At 40.8% G+C, this 20255-nt stretch overlaps 1 protein-coding gene across 2 annotated transcripts in view; it reads left to right on the top strand.

Annotated features, from left to right (window-relative positions):
- The window catches only part of LOC117262088 (uncharacterized), a 94483-nt gene that overhangs the window by 43658 nt on the left and 30570 nt on the right, over window positions 1–20255 (top strand). For both annotated transcript variants that reach the window (XM_033634764.2, XM_033634765.2), the window contains 3 exons: window positions 11922–12026; window positions 13406–13596; window positions 19932–20038. In XM_033634764.2, coding sequence (XP_033490655.1) covers window positions 11922–12026; window positions 13406–13596; window positions 19932–20038 — 403 coding nt within the window. The remainder of the gene's footprint in view (window positions 1–11921; window positions 12027–13405; window positions 13597–19931; window positions 20039–20255) is intronic.

The raw sequence follows: 20255 nt of genomic DNA, 5'->3' as shown, positions 1-20255 counted from the left end.
TCACTCTGTCCTGTACATTAAAGGCAAAAGCCCAGAAAATAATGTTTAAAAAAAAAAAAAAAAGATTATTCCCTCAAGTTGAACAGTGGTAAACTGCAGCAATAGACTCATGCTTCGGCAGCAACAGAATCGAGCTTCAGCATGTTTTCTTTCTTTCCACTGACTTTGTGAACACTCATGCCAGCTTTAAATATTATATATATATATGTTTGTGTTGTTTTTCAAAGAAACATCAAATATTTTTGGGCCACCTGGTGACAAACACACGGCACACATAAAATGTATCACACAAATATTTTATAATTAAGTTTATAAATGTGTCTTTTATAACAATTTATGGAATGCTGTGCAGATTGCAAAAATAGTAACACAATCGGTGATATTGGCAAACAAACTAAAAGCAATGTTATCTGTCTCAAGTTCTATTCAATCTCCTCCTTATCTTGTCACCCGCAGCAATCTCAGCTAAAACTGCCCGGTCTGAAGTCTGCGTGAAGTGCACATATTCTCACCACAGATCCTTGCTTTATAAATACCACTCTGTGTGTGGGAAAACGCACTTGCATAGTTTTGTGCATATACATCATTTACACATCTGGCCCCAGATGTGTCTCATACTTGCCACAAAATCAAGTAAATTTGGTATTTGAGCGATAAATTAATTTATTATAGATAATGATCTAAATAATGCATTCATTTAACTGACTGTATCATTTAAATCATGGCATTCTTCCCAACTGGCATAATTATCTCCGCCAGGTGTAAGCCTGGAGGGGATCATGCGTCGTGTGTGTGCATGCATGAGTGTGTTTGTGTGTAAGCGTGTATATCCCTTTGTCCACAGCCAGTCTTGCAAACTATTGGACCAATGAGCCTAATATTTAGGGTGCATCTTTATGACTGTATGCTCAAGGACCTCATGGTTGTGGTGGTGGCCATGTGGTGTCATACTGTCATTGTTGACTCATCACTCCTCTCAACTGGCCAGTAGGGGCTGAAAGTTTTCCAGAAATTGGCTCGACTAAAAACGATAAGCCTTAAGTTTATTTTTTTTTATTAATCCCCCTGAGGGGAAATTCAATGTTTTCACTCTTGCTTGTCAATTACACACAGGTCCGAAAGACACACACATGCACAAACAGGACCTATACATGCACGAAGTGGAGAGATGTCAGAGTGAGGGGGCTGCCCTTGGTGAGGCTTGGGTTCGGTGCCTTGCTCAAGGGCACCTCGGCAGTGCCCAGGAGGTGAACTGGCACCTCTCCAGCCACCAGTCCACACTCTATATTTTTTGGTCCGGACGGGGACTCGAACAGACGACCCTCCGGTTCCCAACCCAAGTCCCTATGGACTGAGCCACTGCCGCCCCTAACTTACTGTCAGTTGCTGGCCACATTTGTTGTGGGTCAAAAACTGAAATCCACAGAGATGTTAGTTGTCATTTTGAACTGAAGCAGGTTTTGTTCTGTCCTATGCACAGCGTCATACCACACTGAGAGCGTTTCAGAGGCGGAGCGATTTGCCTGCTTGATTTTGTAGACTTGCAGTTTTTGTTGATTTCGTCATTTTACTGTGATATTTATGGTTCGAACATAAGCTAGTAAGTAGGCTATTTAGTTAAATGGGATTTTGCCTGGTTTTAATTGTGTTTATTGCTGTTATTTTGTACTTTGTTGTGCTGTAGCTCGTTAAAAGTGTACATCATCTGATGAAAATTACAAGAATAGTCTAGAGTGGCTGCAATCAGCTCAGGCAGCGGCCTGGTGGAGACCCACACTCTACTGAGTGCACTTTTCTTGTTGATTAAGGTGTTGTCTTTTTTGAGGTCATGGCAGGGGCAAAAATCCCATTTCATAGTTGGGGGGGGGACGGACAATAAACAGTAAAATTTTAGAGAATAATTCCAGGGGGGGACAAGGAAAAAAAGTTGTAGCCTGTCTTTTATACAGCATCTTTTACCGCAATTTGACGCTTTAATCTTCTCTCTATCTATCCAACAGGCAGAGTGAATGTCTATACTTATGAGAAATGGCTTAACAACTAAACATTTCCTGCAATTAAACTGGTAAACTGGTTTATAAACAGTGTGCTGTGAGATCTGCCGCTGCGCACCTCACAACTGTGCGTAATAGCCGTGCGTAATGATCAGCCTGGGCCTGGGGCTTGTTGTAACAGTAAATGAGATGTGTTGTTACTTGTGTAAGTTAAACTTACTCTGCGATGCGCGATGTGGACAGCGGTTCCAGCCACATGCTGCTACTGCTGCCAAGCAGCCCCGCCCATTGGAAAGAGTATGGGATATACCACTACTAGGAATGGGAGGGGGGGGGGGGCTAAATCTTTTAAGATTTAAATAGCACATTATTGCGCGATTATAATGAGCACCGCTTACATTGTGCCTTCAATAAATACTACTGCATTGTTCAAAAATTATTAATTGTGTCTCAAATGATTCTAGGGGGGTACAGCTTTACTGAAGGGGGAGTCCTGTCCCCCCTGTCCCCCTCGGGATTTCCGCCTCTGGGTCATGGTGGTGGCAACCCTGACAAAACAAATGTGATTTCAGTCAATGAAACGTCAGCTCAGCATAATAGACTCCTTTTACAATGAAGAACACGTTAAAAAAAGCTTACAGACATCATCAGATTGTGGTTTGCCCTGAGGTCATCGTGTTAATCTAGGTTTTGCAATCTTGAGAACTGCTGGCTAACATATTTTCTCCTTACTCTATTAAGGCTAATGTCCTCTGGCTTGTCTCTTGTATTGAGCTTCTATTAATTTTCCATTCCATATAAACTGTGCAACAGTTTCTTTGGGAGTGATTAGAGGCCATCATTTTTAGGTGTTGCATCTGAGTTACAACACATCTCGGGTGAATGCAACCCATGTCTTATTTTCTCTCCCTGTTGCCTTGGTGTTCAGGTAATGGTGGAGTGGAATCTTCCAATTTGTCTCCATCTTTTTCCCCCTTCTGTATTCCTTCCCTCAGGACATTTTCTGTGTCCATTTCCCTTTTTTCCTGTCTACTTTTTTCCCCTCTGTAAAGGATCAGCACTTCAAAGCTGCCATTGAGCAGTGTCAGTGAGCTCCCAGGCCACAGGATCTGCTGAGCCCAGCCTTACATTAGAGCTTATTCAATCCTAGCTACAGGTGTGCTGCCCCCGCCAACTCCCAGAGGACGGCAGACGCTTCAAACACACCAAAACACAACCTTCAAAAGGCTGCATGTCATCAGCATTAATTCCTGAACACTGAGGAATCAGCAGAGTACTCTGTCATCTGAAACTGACTTTGAGAGAGAGACAGGGAGAGAGAGAGTGGGCAGTAAAACCCACACTGTCAGTCATACCTTCTCATTATACCCCTGAGTCATAGAGAAACCCTGGAGCTGAGCTCACAGACACTGACATTCTCAACTACTGTGTGTGTGAGTTGTGATTTGGGCCATATGTTTTGATTTAATAGTGTAAAGTTAACACATGACATGAGTTGTGCAATTTGTTTTCTTGTGTTTGTGTGTCTGTCTGTGAATATACAGTACATGAGTATGCATATGTGACTCTTTGAACAGACTTTGAGGACAACAGTTACACCTAAAATAACAAATTAGACTGTCTGACACAAACTTGATTCAGACCCCTTCTACACTTAGTTGTATGGGAGTAACTGAGCTGATGTAACTGAGCTGATGTCACAGAGTGACGACATGTAGTAGTTGCTGGTGGGTAAAACACAGGCAGCACTTACGATGATACTATTTGAACCTGGTCAGTATACAAGAAAATACAAGCACTGTAACCATGGCGCAATCTTTTGTCATAATACGGTCTACAAATTGATGTAAGAGGGGCGGTAGAATAATGGCACAGATTTCCTCCTGAATATCACAATAAAAGAAAATACTGGTGGTAAGTACAGTGACGGCTGTGAAAAGGACTAAACACTAAACACCAGGACCCAACAATTATATTTGCGGTATACATTAAATTTCAGGTTAGTAACGTCAGCTAACAAATAAACCACAATTAACCTACATAATAGTGATAATTTCCTTTGAAGTGAAAATTTGAATTGTCTTTGTAGTGTTAGTCAGTGTGGATTGCTCTATTTATGTGTCAGGGGTGGAATGTGGGGTGAACCTGGCGTTGCCTCATTATTCGGGGGCAGAGTACCCCAGGGTATGTCACATATTTTTCATAGTGGAAATTTTGGTGGGTCTCAAGGAAAGAATTATTGGATTTTCTTTGGAAAACTTTGAACACACAATGAACACTACAGACTGGGAATAAAATCCATTGATAGTATAATAGAGTGACTGTACATGTAATTCACAGACCTGCTAGCATGACTGTAGGCTCTTATTGAGTTAGTGTGAGAATACTTGGGCACAGTGGTGTTGTGAGCTAAATGCTAATGTCAGCATGCTAAAACTTCTACAGTGACAAAGTTAACATTCTCATGTTTAGCAGTTGTATCGTTTACAACCATCTTAGTGTAGCAAATGTTAGCATGCTAACACTATATGCTAATTATAAATTATAGACCATCTTGCAATGGTTTAACCAGCTGAAATGCTGATCCGCAACTAAAAACTAATGTGGGCTAGGGGTGCTAGAGGCCCCTTTCTTACTTTCTACCCACCTACTTCTGGTGTCATTACTTTAATCACACCCATCTATAAACTCAGCCTTCATTTTGATCTCAACAACACACCTGTAAAGTTTCATGGCTGCGTCTTGCATGGTTGTGACACTATGGTGCTGATAGTATCTGTCTACCGACAAACAGATGGACATATAAACATCTGCCGAAGTATACTTCCTAGTACAATAGGTGTCTCCAGGACCACATTTTCCTATAATGACGCGCGCGCACACACACACACACACACACACACACACACACACACACACACACACACACACAGATTCACAAGGTGAAAACATTATCAACCACACTGTCGCAGCTGGTAATAAACCAACTGAAAGTACTAGATACATTTTCATTTCAGTGCTAAATAAGAAGTCAGAGAGTTTTGCGATCCAGCTTTAGTTAAGACAGTTAAGTCAAATTTCAGTGGGTAATTGATCACTTCAACCTGCTGGTGGCAGTAGAGGAAATGTCAGGGGATCACCAAAGACATTGGTTAAGTAGGACCTAAGTTTTCCTACTGGTTACTTTTAGGTGTTTGACCTATAATATCGATCGGTCAGTTTAAAAAGATAGATATGTTCTGTCTGTCAACGTCATTAAAGCATTTGCCTTTTCAGACCAGTGGTTCACTTTGGTGTGACAGAATAACCTGTGCTACAACAAGCTGCTGTTTGTTTGGAAGCGACAGTTAAGTTGAAGCTGAACAGGCTCCAGGGTTAATTATTTGAAGCAGTTGCTTTGAGGGCAAGCCAATTTCTGTTGAATTATAATGAGTTTCAACAGCTGTTGTTATTAAAGTTATGACTTCACTTTTCAAAGGACGGGCGACTATTTTCTAAGCCAGTACACTGAAGTAGAACAGGAAAAATGGGAACCGACGCAATAGATTGTTTTCAGACTGGCAAAATTTTCAGTTTCAACTCACGTCAACTTGAGGATAAAGTGTTTAACCATAAAGTAAGTAAAATTCTTACCCAGAGGAACAGTAATACATGGACAGATTTTGATAACAGGCCACATCCACACACTTTATATTCTCAAATCCAGCCACACACAAACTACAAAAGTAGAAAATAGCAGTGGTCAAACACTACAAGAACCATTGCATCTGTCCAATGGAAAATATGCACAACCAGTAACTTTCCTGCTGTTTGCCTTTGTGCCCTACATGCAATTTTTCTTCGGTTCTTTATCTCTGCAGCCTCTGAGGTCAAAAAGCCACATTCCCACTAGACCTAAACCAACAACTGTCCTTCAAACCCATTTGCTACATGAGGTTTTCCACTGCTTTTTCAAAAATCTTAATTTTTCCCGCAGGACATGTGCCTAGCAACATCACTGCCTGGAGCACTTCACTGTAGGTTTCCATGTTAAACTTTATGAATTTATCCAGTGGTTTACTGCAGTTTTATCCTGTATAGAGACACACAACTCCCCCCTGCCAAACTTATGATATACTGGACTAAACTGCCATGAACCCCTAACCCCTTACACTGGAGTTTAAGATAAAGAATACTGCTTGGGGCTGGCATGGTGGTTCAGTGGCTAGCTGTGAGCTATCATGCCACTGGCTGTGATCCTGCACTGTATAAGGGGCTATACACAATCACTAGATGGAAAGGTATAGTAATTGTTGTGATTTATCTGTTGCTGAAGTTATTCTGTGTAGTGTGCAGTGCTTCATCAAAAGCTCTTTCTTTAAAGAGCATCCAGACTGTGTGAGAATGAAGCTGACTGCTGTTTGGCAGCAATAGATCTGCACAGGGCAATAAATCACACACACAATCATTCAGACCTTTTCATTACAACCCTGAGTCATACAGAAACTGCAGCTGAGATCATCAATGTGAATGCATCCGTAGTGTGTTTGTGTTTGCACATGTGTGACTCTTTGGATGAAAACATATTTATACCTCTAATATGAAAGTAATATATGATGCTAATTGTCTGACTTTATAAATCATCCAAAAGAAGCATCATGTTACTAAAAGAAGTTCAAACTTGAACGTCTGTAGAGCCAACGGGGGTGAACATTTTGTCAGACATACAATACATGACTAATTCCCCTGCTTAATTTGTTTTAAAATGCCACATGTTCCTATCTAGTTAGTCTTTGGGTGGCTAACCGGAGACGTGCTGTAACACGTCAGTGTTTTGAAGATTGGCATTTGACTGTGGAAGGGAACCTCTTCTTAACCGATGTCTGACAGTGATTGAGATAGATCGGAGGGAAGGAAGGAAAGAGAAAGACATGAGGCAGAGGGAGAGAGCCATGGGCTATGGGGGGGGGTCTGGGAAATGGAGTTGTTTTAACATCAAAGAAAACCCTTCTCAGGACTCTGCAAAGACCTCACATTAGGCCACACTGCACTTTATCATTGGCTCTTCCTGTTTGGCAGAAGCCTTATCCTTGAGGCTTGTGTTAAAACACTGATATAGACTCTTACAAATTAGAAGTCAACATCACCTCCTGACCTCCTGCATGACTTACATCTCAGCCTTGCTCTGGCCCAGTGAGTAAAAACACACAAATGGGACCAGGCTTTTTCCAAATCCATTGATGCCACTATTGTAAACTCCGATTCAGTAATTTCTTAAATCTGACTTAATAAACACTTTGACAAAGACTAAATAACTTTGTTTTACAAAAGAAGAAAATAACCAATAACTGTACAGTACTTACCAGTGACAGCAAATCCCAGCTTTTATCGTACTGTACATACTACGGCTTTTCTGTGTCAGAATGAGTGAACAGCACTCCTATAAAAGTTGCTCAGTGGTGCATGAAGCCAGAAAAGCTCTGTTTTCATGGTATAAAATTACCCTCTTAATCGTCATTGCTTCTGCGTCATTGGGCCCATAGAGCAAGCACACCAGAGATAAAATTATATAATCTTGCAGCTCATCTAGACTTTTCAAATGTTATTAGACCAAACTGATCAAATCCTGATAATGAAATGGGTCATTTTATGTGGGATGTAATGCACAAAAGAATGTATCCACTGATTTACAGGTATCTCTTTCCCAATAAAAGTGTTGGGGTCAACATATTTTTACCTCACTCGGCGGCACCATAAATGTTGGGGTTAACACACTAGGTTTCACACGGAGGCACCAAATATGTTGGGATTTAATTGGCTATCGGAAATAATTAATAATTATTATTAATAATTAATAATTATGTTAAATAATGTGACTTAATTAACATTAAATCACCTCGTGGGGCACCATTCCCGTAAAGGGAAAAATGATAGCCAGTTAAAGATATCAGTCTCATAAAATACGCTAAACTATTAATTTGGAGTTTGATTAATAATTAAATTAATGACAACAACCAAAATTAACAGTAACGCTTCAAGGATGTAGGAGTTCTTGACGCAGCAGAGATTGACTATTCATTCACCCTTGTGCAACATTAAACAGACAGCAGGCATGATTCCAAAGAATTATATTTATTCACAAATTAGCAAAGCAAACCAAAACACACAAATTCTAACTAACTATATACAAGCTTGGTGTGTATATGTGTGTGTGTGTGTGTGTGTGTGTGTGAGAGAGAGAAAGAAGAGAAAGACAAAGGCGGGTGTGGTGATCAAGGAGCCGTTTGGCCTACAAAACAAAATGGCTGACAACAGAGAACTACCAAAATGGCCGAATCAAGGCTGCTTCAGTTTCGGGGGAGGTGTTTGTCTGACCGTGTGGTCAGGACAAAGACAAAGGAAAAGAAGCGGGAACTTTGAAATGCCTGTTTGGGTGTAGCTCTGTTGAAAGCCTGTTTGTTAAAGGCCCGAACGTACTCGGGCGGAACATACGCGGAACGGACTCCGCGGAGGTCCGCGCGGATGTCCGCAAGGCCTGTGCGCGCAAAGCTCAGATTTAAGACCGCGCCGACTCTGCTCCGCGCACCAGTGACTGCTCGGCATGTATTTTTCACATCGCGGGGATTTTTCACGGACATTTTTACAGGAAACTACAACGCGGAAGTGCGCTCGACTATGGAAGCCCGAATGACTGCGGACATTCCTCGTGGAGTCCGTTCCACTCATGGGTGCAGATCTGATGACAAGTTTGGGGGGGACACAATCAGTTGTGATTTTTTTTTTTAATTGCACGCTAGCAAATCATGCCCACAGAGCGCTTGAGATTGCCAGCATATTTCACGATTTCATAGAGGCTCATCACCATCACCAAGTCATTCAAAAAGCACTACAAAGAGAATCATATGCTTACCTTTACTGTTTATTTCTCTTAAACAGCCAGTAGTACATGGAACCAGCCATCACCCTCCTTTTCACTGCTTCGCTGTTAGTTAATGCTACTTCTAGTTTCAGGGTCTCAGGCATGTTATGTCCACTCACGTTCTCATCTCTCGCCTCTCACAGATTCCCATTTCTCCTCATCATCTTCCCTTTCTCCCAGTATATAGGACTACTGTATACATTTGTTCAATTTCAATCATTTAAGCTATTTAGAATTGGGGGGGACAATTTGTGTTTTTATCAGAATTTGGGGGGGTCATGTCCCGCCTGTCCCCCCCGGGATCTGCACCCATGGTTCCGCTTATAGTACGCCCGAGTATGTTCGGGCCTTAATGAGTCTATTGTCAATGTGACGTGTGTTGCAAACGGTCTGGATTAGTGCAGAGATTGTTTAGTTGTATGCAAGAATCTGTTTGTGAACAGTATTAGCAAACTAAACACTTAGCTTTGGCGAAGCCAACTAATCAATGACCTAACTGTAATCTATCACAACAATAACTCAGTAAACAGCATCAAATCACGTACAACAAGTTAAACAGTCTTGCTTAGCCTGTAAAGCTGTGATAAGCTATGCCCAGTTGTTACATTACCGATCCTTGAATGGATGGAAGAAAGAGTCACTTGGTGGTGTGTCCGGCACAAGAAGGCTGGGAAGGTGTGGTTTCAGCTGCAGTCTTTGTTGTGTCCTTTGTTCCAAAGGTTCTGATCCGAGGAAGCTGGTCACTCGGGGTCCTTGCAGAGTTAGATGCTGGGTGCTAACTCACTTAGTTCCATGTTGCTGGAAAGCTAGTTGCAAACCTTGTGTTTGTGGGAGTCTGTGATCAGTTGCTCTCCCTTTAGTGGTCTGGGCCTCTGGAGCAGGGGTTTGGGCCTCTGCTGTTCCAGACCCAGCCGGAAAGAGGTGGGAGCTGCTGAAGCTCCAGGGCAAGAAGAGCAAGTTCTGTGGAAGGGAGCAGATCTTGTACAGATGCCTGTGACATCACAGAGAGTTGTGGGACTTGAGTCTCACTGAGGTGTGAGGTGAGATCTCCTGTGAAGATGTATGTCGCATAGCCCTCTTTGTTTGAAGACAAAGAGCATGCAGAGGAAAAAGCCTTTAAATTGTCCCGTGATGATTTTACCAAATGATAAATCATCTGTGGTCCTGTGAATCCCAACATAAGTCTATTAGAAAGTCTTTTTGGGCCCCATGGCATCATGTAATGGGCTGAGGAGTTGTAATTCCACCGTTTGGCCACCTCAAAAATTGGCTTTAAACTCCAGGGCACGTCCTGGGGGCCTCTACTCTGTTCACCAGCTACTGGTGAACGGAGTGAATGATCCAATGATCCACAGTATTTGTCATCTCTTATCCCATTACATAGTCACATACATTTTTAAGATAAGAGAAGATGAACCTTTATTGATCCATGTATTTAGCCATATATACATATATATATATATATATATATTTATATATATATATATATATATATATATATATATATATACATATATAATGTATCAGAAAGATGTATTATAAATATAATTATATATATTATATTATAATATATTATAAACTATAAACTTCTGTCGCCTCCCAGCGGATAATGCGTTATTACAACTAATAAGCCGGCAGCACTTCCATGTACACAGAGTAACACTCGCCACACACCGTGTACACAGAGTAGCACTTGCCAGTCGCCACACACCGTACACAGAGTAACACTTGCCTTTGTGGTAGGATCCACTTCTGAACCGTGTCTCGGCCACTTCTCCGCCATGTTGCTTTCTCTTTCTACCTGCGCTCTACCTCTTACCTCCTGCGCTCTTCCTCCCCCTCCCTTCTTGTTGTGAGGAAGCATTTCCTGTGCGCCAGCGCGGGAATGTTGCCGGTCGACACGCATACTAAAAATGATATATATTGAAAAATACCGCGAGATGTTAGAGGAGCCGATCGGTTTAATCAGCATTGTGTCATCTCCTCTAGTAGTGGCTTGGGTGAAACGGACATTTACGGACCTGTAGAAGTTACGCACTATAGCTTTAAATATGATTAACATATTAATTATATGGTATATGGTTTTTTTTTGTTTGTTTTTTAAAGATATTTTTTCATTTTGAAACAAAATGAGTTGGTCTCATTGAACACTTTTAAGAGGAAATTGGATGGCCTGGAGGCAGAAACATCTGGTTGTAGATGTTTTGCCTGAGGTTTTTATTGTTGTAGCTGACCTTGAATTGTTGCTGTTTTGGATGCTAAGTGTTTTTAATGTTTGTGTCCACCTTGTGTTTGTGTGTATGTATGATTATGCTGTTGCCTGTCTTGGCCAGGACACTCTTGTAAAAGAGATTTTTAATCTCAATGAGTCTTTTCCTTGTTGAATAAAGGTTAAGTAAATAAATAAAATAAATTGGGCATTTTTGCCTTTAATGCACAGGACAGGTAAGTATGAAAGGGAGAGAGAGAGAGGGGATGACATGCAGCAAAGGGCCACAAGCTGGATTCGAACCTGAGCCGCTGCGGCAACAGCCTTGTACATGGGGCGCCTGCTCTACCACTAAGCCACCGACACCCCTGGTATATGTTCTTTTGTATAATAGAAAATAATATATAGTACACTAATAAAGCATAGGATTGAATTAAATAAAGTGTCAAATATAACAGTTAAAGAGTATAGTATAGGTATAATATAGTAAGTAGTAGTATAATAGCAGTATAGTATATGGTCTCTCGTATATACTTTAATAATATATTTAAAGGGAATCTCTTTAAAGAGTGTTCCACTGATTTATTTTTGTACTCCTGTAACATTGTCTGACTTACAATGGACAGGACCAAAATCGAAGCAGCAGACCCAGAGCTATTGTCCTTTTTATTCCATGCATTCCTCTTCCTTGTCGAAACATTATCCACAATGCAACTTGACCTCCAACATGTCACACAGTTCAGTAGAAGATTTGGGTGTGTTATGCTAGTAGCGGCTAATGTAGCTTTGTGTTTTTAATATGTGGTGGTCTGTTTTTCAGAACAGTGTCAAAATCAGAAGGCCACACTGCCAACCCATGTCAGTGGAGGTAAAGAAAAAGAAAATGCATCAACACCTTCAGAAGGAGAAAAGATGACTGAGAAAGGTAAGTGTGTGTGCGTGTGTGTGTGTGTGTGTGTGTGTGTGGTTATGTGTGTGTAGCTGTACATTTTTAACATCTGTCTCATTCTGCAGTATTTTTGAGGTGTGTTAGGACAACATTAGTCTATGCAACAGGTCTAGACGTCCCACATCCATATATCTTAGCGTGACTGGTGAATGGTCCCAGCTAATACAGGAAAAAGTATGTCAGAGGTACTAAATCACTATTAATTCAGCAGGTTCAACATAGGGCAGACTTGCATGCAAAAGGTTGACAAGTACCAGCCTGCATAATAGAGCATTAAATCACAATTCTGTTTCAAGACAATACTCGGAAATATTTAAACTACACTAAATTGCCTGTCATTGATTAACTGAAAGATTGAAACCCTTAAACAATATGTTAACCAGAGGCTATAGCAGCTCTATTGTTCAACAAACACACTACAGTAAATCACCCCTCACCTAACAGTCTGTATACTTTCTGTACAGTTGCCTCATGTTTTTTTGTTGTTTTTTTTGTCAGAAAAAGACTGTATGTTGCTCTCTTAGCACCCTGTGCCACATAAAGAGTGTATCAACTGATCATTTAGAACCAAAAATAACAAGGCAAAACTAATCTGATGAGCTCATGTTATTATAACAAATGGTGTACCATAATCTCCAGTTGATCAAAAGAATTATTAAATCACACTTTTTCAATAGTATAGTGCAATAAAGTTGACTCCAGAAGATAACAGAAGCTGTTATGATGCTAAATCAGTGTTGAAGTTAGATTTGTCATGTTATTAAGAAGGTCAAGCACATCAGGTTATCTCTTCAATACACAATGCACAGTAAAAATATCATTTGAATATCATGTTCTCCTTGTGTTATTAAGCGTAAGCTACAGCTTCACTGTCTGTGTCTGTGATTGTATGTGTGTGTGCTTACACACAAACAAGGACAGTACACTGTATAAGTGGGTCTTTGTGTTCACAGCTTGCCTAAGCAGGCAGATTCTGCCCCCTGAGTAAATATGGTGAGCCACTGATAACATTAATTTGTGGATAACAAGGACACATTGACACACCAAAACACACACATACACACACAAAGGCAATTCAGTAGGGGTATGCCTGTAATGGAATGATAACTTGTTTTGTTACTCCAACATGCACTGCTTACGGTATCATCACAGGGACGCCCCCAGGAATTTGTAGCTGAGTGGTGCTCAGGCCCTGGGTGTGTGATTACTATAAGATTGAGTTTTTCATTTTCATACCATCATAGATGAGTTTTTGTTTTTTATAGGGCTTGTAACACCAGAAGAAAGCCTTTGATGATCACAGAGTTTAGTCCAAGGAGGTTTTACAATATTGAGTCATTGTTTTTTATCCATAGACTCAGTTACAGGCGCTAAAAGTGTGCTGACCCGGGTGATACGCCTGGCCCAGCGATACCTGTTGGACCCGATGGGTAGAAAGAGGGTTGAAGCGACAAGTTCTCAAACCCAGACCAAGCCCAGACAGCGTAGTCCTGCACCCGGACGAGTGTTCAGGAGTCGGACCTCAGCTTCACTAACACAAGCACAGGTAAAAAACAGTACAGTATTCATGGCATGAGACCCCCTCATGCATCATCTTGTTTACTATGAACATTTTCTCTGCAGCTTATCTTTTAAAAAGTAGATACCATAACACATTCTTTAAAAAAACTGACTCTCTTCTCTGTTGGAAATTTATGACTTTGTGATTCTGTTTCTGTCGTACTTGTTTGGTAACAACAACGTTTCAGTTTTAACTTTTGAAATGCATCTTTAATTGTATTCAGTTTAATTAATACAGGAAAATAATGATTGTATCAGTGTTGAATTTATGCAGTCATATAAATGATCTACATGTTTCTCCGTGATATTATAGTGGTCATTGTGTTGCAAAATAAAAATAGGCACCATTATACATGGAAATCATGACATGACAGGACTTAAATAAAATAAGCTCAACCTAAAAAGCCACACCATGAGCCTTTGCCTTGCAGATTTGTTATGCCATTTATTCATATCATGTCACTCTTAAAGCAATTGTTTGACGTTTTGGACAACACACTTAATCACTTTATAATCGAGAGTTAGACAAGAAGATTGATACTGCTCTCATATCTTTCTATTCAGTACAAGGCTACAGCCAGCAGCTAGTTAGCTTAGCTTAATTTAGCTTAATGTTAAGCCTGGGGCCGTACTTTTTCTTAGCTTGGCTCAGTGATTTCCTGTGGGGTTGACACACAGCAAATAGACACTCCAGGAAGTAACTGCTTTGGGCCAAGAAATAGTCCAGCACAAAACATTCCATATAACCTCAAGTTGTCATTTTTACACTGTGGTTTTAGCACAGATTAAATTAAGCTTTAGTAGTGCTAGTAGACAGATGTTGTTAGCTTTAAAGAAGAAGAAGAAATACTTTATAAATATATTTTTTCAAAGGCCCAAAATACACACGCATGCCCAAACAGGACCTATACATGCATTAAATGGAGGGATGTCAAAGCAACGGGGCTGGCACCTCAGCAGTGTCCAGGAGGCGAACTGGCACCTCCTCAGCTACCAGTCCACACTACTGGCAACCCTCTGGTTCCCTAACCTATGGGCTGAGCTACTGCCTTCGAGAGCTAGCTTCCTCTAGCTAGGCAAGCTGTTACCCCCTTTATCTACTCTCACTGCCAAGCTAAGCTAACTTAGCTTACTTAGCTTAGCCTAGCTGAGCTAAAGCTGTAGCCATATATTTAGCAGACATACGTGACAGTGGTATTGCTTATGTCTCCAACTTACTGTGAGAAATGTTGATGTTACTTTAACTAACCATACAACATTATTACTTCCCACGACATGTTGCCTGTTTGCTATCACCTTGTCATATGGTGGGTAAATTTGTCATGCACCACTATAACAGGCACAGCTGCATCATGATTTATCACCATACCCTTCAAAGTATATTCCACTTAACCCAACACTTGTGCCCACACACTGTGCCTGTAAGAACAGAAAGTGTGCTTGGTAACTTTCCCACTGTCCTTTTGCACTAGACATATTACTTTGTGCTGGTTGTTTTGATTGTGCAAGTCCAAAAACCTCTTAATGCTTTTTCATAGGTTTCATAGGTAAGCAATGTATATAATGCAATAATGTGTTCTTGCCATGTGGTCTGTATGGTGTGAACTTTTACCTTAGACTGCTATTTTCAGGAACGTTGATCTCTGCTGCCTCCCATTTGGAGACTCTCAAACTCTCTAAACAGTTTATGGTTTTTTTTTAGTCATTAAAGTAATCAGGATCTACTGAGAGCAATCAGTCTGAAAGTTTCAAACAAAGGACCAAGTGTCTGACAACTAGAGTTTCAACAGCTTGATTTAGATGCCAAATCCTTCAGCTAAAACCAGACTCGGCAGCAACGCTCACTAAGTTGGCATCTGATGTTTAACACTTTTGACACTACAGGGCTTAGCTCTGTTCTTACTGTGTTGAGTTTTCATAATATTTGGTAACAAGGTCTCTCTGAGTTTTTCTGTTCTTACTGCCAGCACAGCACCAGCTACCTCAGAGGGTAGAGGTCAGTCTGACAGGGTTGAAGGGAGATCTGTTAGGATAGATCCACAGGGTTTGAGTGCACCATTGCTTCAATGTCCCCCATGAAATATATAGTAAAATATCCGGTCACAACAAATTTCCTGTGTTTATTTGTCCCCCATAAATTCAAGGGCAGAATCAAAGCTGTGCACAAGCTTTTCCTTTATATTTCAATTTTAAAAGCTGTGACATTTCTTTTGTGAGTAAGCCCAATTAACTTTGGCTGTTACCTTGTCAACATGCTATGCAAAGCAGTGTGCACTCTGCCAACTGTTTTGTGTTGCCCGCACACACTAGTTCTCAACAGTAGCCAACACCAGCAAATTGACTGGAATCCCCTGGTTGTACTTATAAGAAGATCACATCAGTATCTTTATTACATGCGTCACAACTGAGCAGCAGCTTCTCCTGTCAGACTGTAAAAAAAATTCAAATGTTGTCTTATGTAACATAAGCTCAGCATCCAAAGGAAAGACTGCGAGCTTCAACAGATTAATTTAGATGATGTGAGCTACTGTAAATGGATCAGGTTTACTAGGAACAAATGCATTATCAAATTTGTAGAAGTTGACTTCAAGTAAAATGCTGATTCAAATACTTGTCACTGGCACAACAAATGGGTTCAGATACAGTTGGAACTTATGGGAGCCCTCACAAAATGCCACATCCTTTTACGCAGAGGGGTAAAACAAGCATTTTCTACCATTTTCAAGAATAGCTATCTGGCTTTTTGCACATCAAATACATTTAAAAATCCAGAGTTAAATGATGTTTTTTAACCTGGACCCAATTTCCCCATGATTTTGTGTCTAAGTGACTACTGGGAATGACATAATTTGAATTGGTTGGCTAGGCTGCACTGTAAACACTCAGGGCATGTTGGCACCATCAATTTACGTCCGCTAAAAGTGCTTATTTTTGCCACTGACAGGCTCAGATTGTTATTTGAAGTGATTAAGTGAAGATAATTTAAATGATCCTTGCATAGATTGACCTTTTGTTAAAGAGTTAGATCCTTTTTGTTTAACCAGAACTCAACCAGGCACTCCATTAAAATAAACAGTATCATTGTAAAAGACACTGTGTAAGTCAACAGAAACAAAATAAAACTCACAAAAACCATCTTGGTTTATCTTTCCAACAATCACTAACACTGGTTTGGTTGAAATGAAACCTCAGTTCACCCAGTTAGAAGTGAAAATATGCTGCTCGATACATGCTAAAATGACTGTTTGGACGTAGTGTGGTGGGTTTGGCGATAGTGATTTTGGGAGTTTCTGGTTTAACAAAATGGATGTATCACATTATTCAAACACAGGGTGTCTGTGGGGTCTTAAAAAGTATTTAAAGTTGATAAATCAAATGTCGGAAAATTAAGGCCCTTAAAAGTATTATAAAGTCTTAATCACGATTTTTATGAAGTATTAAATTTTCTTGGCATTCAAGCTTTGACAAAAAGTATCCATGAATGTATCATTTATTTTCCTCCTCGTGACTATTACAAACAACGATGTGTAGGTAGGCACATTAGGACTGCCACTCGGGGCCGTGCGCGTACCTGTGCGACATCACGCAACGGCGCACGTCCAGGCGGCAAACAGAGGAGCAAAAGACAAGAAAAAATCCTTCTCATCTTTTCTGAGTTCTGTTGTATATTTGTGCGCCATAAATTTAATTGCAAACTAAAACTGTTTAGTAAGTTAAAGATGTGTTTTTGCTAACGACAGCTTGCAGTGGCGATGAGGTCTCAAGGTTTTTTTTTTTTGGAAGGTCTTAAAAAAGTCTTAAAAAGGTATTGAAATTAACCTCAGGATTCCTGCATATACCCTGAAACAGCGTTAGATTGTTTAGAAACTGGTAAGAAAAAGTTGAGAGCCTCCAAGGACCTGTAGTTCTTGCGGTTGCAAATCCCTGTGTGATAACATTATAGCACATTGTCAAAACATAGGCAGTGCATGGAATTCACTAAAACACATGTCATAGTGTTAATGGCTGTAGGCTACTGTCATTATGCAAAGTTTAATTAATCATGTCTGTGGTAAATGTAATGGTGCCTCTGATGTGAGTTTAAAAAACGCACTTTCCCAGCTGTTAAAAGCTGGGACACAAAAAAGGTTTTCCCCCTCGCCAACCACGCCCCCTAACTATGACTATGATTTTACAGTTTTTATAAAAATCCTTTTTTAGAACTCCTGATATCCTGTAGACCCCTCTAGAAAAGTACCACTTGGTCCATTTGACCTGCACACTGTACAATCCTGGCTCACACACTGTATCCACTACTCCCATTCGGTAGATTTTAGTAGAAAACACACTCACACACACTCTCCAGGTTTGCCAGTGCCACTTTGGAAGGCTGTCTATTCTAATTTCTTTGACAGATGAAGAATGAATTCATAATTTGATTGGTACAGTTAACTGTGTGTGTGTGGTCCCGCTGAAAGGAATAGTTGGACATTTACCAGGATGACTTTGTTCAGGAACACAAATCAGTCACTTCTTTGTACACAATGGCCTCACAATCTTAATGTCACAGTAATGGAAGGTTTTATGTGACCTCTGTGTTACACACATGCAAGCTGTACCTCTGATTGATCGGGAATCACCTGCGTTGCCATTCCTTTAAAAAAAATACGCCATAAATGAATACACTTTGTTATTGTTTCTCATCTATGAGGAAGAGACATTTAAAAAAAACAACTGATGATTGAGAGACAAGAAGTTTTAAGCCAGCGGAAGATGGATAAACAAGATGAGAGAGAAGGTAAGGAAGGAAAAGAGTAGAATTCTGCTCTTTAGAAATGTTTCCCCTGTGACCCAGAATAGTTCTGTTTATATTGAAAAGAGAAAATTGTCTCTCCTGCCTTGCCAGCTGTTACGTCACATACGGCTCCAGCCACTGTCAGTTAAAAAGATTGGAAGATGTGATTGGAACTTTGCCCAGGGGATTTTTCTTGAAGCATATTGTGAATCAGTGGTCGGCTGACCTTGGGGTTGCTTCTAGGTAAAGATGGTCACATTTTAGTCCAAAAATTTCCCCCTCTATCATCTTCTTCCCCTCTGTCATACGACATGACCTTATAGATGGCAGTGTGAGTTTGTTGGCCTCTTGTCCACCAATTAACAAGTACTGTATGGATTGCCGTGAAATTTTGAACACATATTCACGACTAGTTGCCTACTGACTTTGGGGATCCCCTGACTTTTCTTCTGTATGTATGTTCTTTTCATGGGAAGTAAGTGGGATTGAAAGTAAGCCTCTTAGGTGTAGCTTCAAATGCCTTCCAACAACAGACACACACACACAGGGCTGAGTGAAAACTGATAAAAACGCATCCTTTATGCAGTACCTTATCAATGCTGATTAATCACCACAGACTACAGAGAATGGGGATTGTTGCTTTGGAGCAAGACAAGACGTACCTCTTCACTATGACAGAGCAAGTCAACGCGTACATCATCTCCATTTGCAAAGACCAAATGCCTTGTAGTTTTTAACCAGTGGGAGGTTTGCCGTGCTATACACACACTTGCCATGTTATTAGTTTGGTTAGAGGCGACAAACTGTCAGAGATCGTGCAGTGTTTCCCATACAGTGATTTAATTGCAGTAGCCCGCCACAATATCAACAGTCACACAACCATAAATTGATTTTTATTTTATTTTTTTACAATTTAAATTGGGTTATTTCACCTCAGAGCTGTGTGCGTTGTATTAATTCGCTCAGCCCCTTCTCACCCTGCTTTTGCTCATACTCTGTGTTTATCAAGGGACAAGCTAACGCAACCCGCAGTTTCCCTACCTCACAGCCACTAAGAGACTGATGCTGTAGGAGTAGGAGTGTGAGCTCCACGCTGGGGACAGTTAGCGAAAGTCCACACACACACACACACTTACCAGTTTTAAGGGCTTTACAGACAGAGTCGAGGCATTTTTGTGATGTTGTGAGTTTGATTGGCAGCTGATAGCTGCTGCTATGTTAGCTCCTGCTTACCTGGCAGGTATTGAATTGACTGTTTGCAGGAGAGCAGCACCAGAGACAGTCCATCAGCACTGCGTCTATCTAACATGTGTAACAGCAGCAACAGACAGTTCATATCCAGCCAGGAGTCAGATAAGCAGGGATGTCAGCTGAGTAGTTGGTCCTCCAATGTGGCCCAGGACACAGTATGATACACACTGCTGAAAGAATTTGGCCATATGCGGCCCAGACCACCTGTGATTATGGTCTGAACAATTGGATCTCAGGAGACATTGAGGATACATTCACATACCACATGTAAACAGGGCCTTTGTTTTCTCTTTCAGATCAGGTCCAGGAGGCGGAGCCAGCAGAGAGGTGCAGCACAGCAGCCGGTAGTGCAGGGGAGCAGTGGTGATGTCACTGTGACAGATACAGCTGGGAAAACTCACAGGTGAGGACAAAGGTTAAACATCACAAACAAAACATGACATGCCTGCACTTATTCATGTCAACTCTTTCCTCAAGTGTTTGTTCTTTACCTCTGACTGCAGGATACTACCTGCACACATGAATGACCATCTGTGGACTGTTAATGTAGCATGTTGCTGCTCGTGGTCTTTTCTTCCCTGGGATCTTTGTACATTATATAAAGAGGGTGGGCACAATAA

The sequence above is a fragment of the Epinephelus lanceolatus genome, chromosome 5, assembly GCF_041903045.1.
Source record: "Epinephelus lanceolatus isolate andai-2023 chromosome 5, ASM4190304v1, whole genome shotgun sequence".
Taxonomy (NCBI): Eukaryota; Metazoa; Chordata; class Actinopteri; order Perciformes; family Serranidae; genus Epinephelus; species Epinephelus lanceolatus.
The sequence above is the reverse complement of the archived record's forward strand: the minus strand, read 5'-3'. Positions and strand labels throughout refer to the sequence as shown.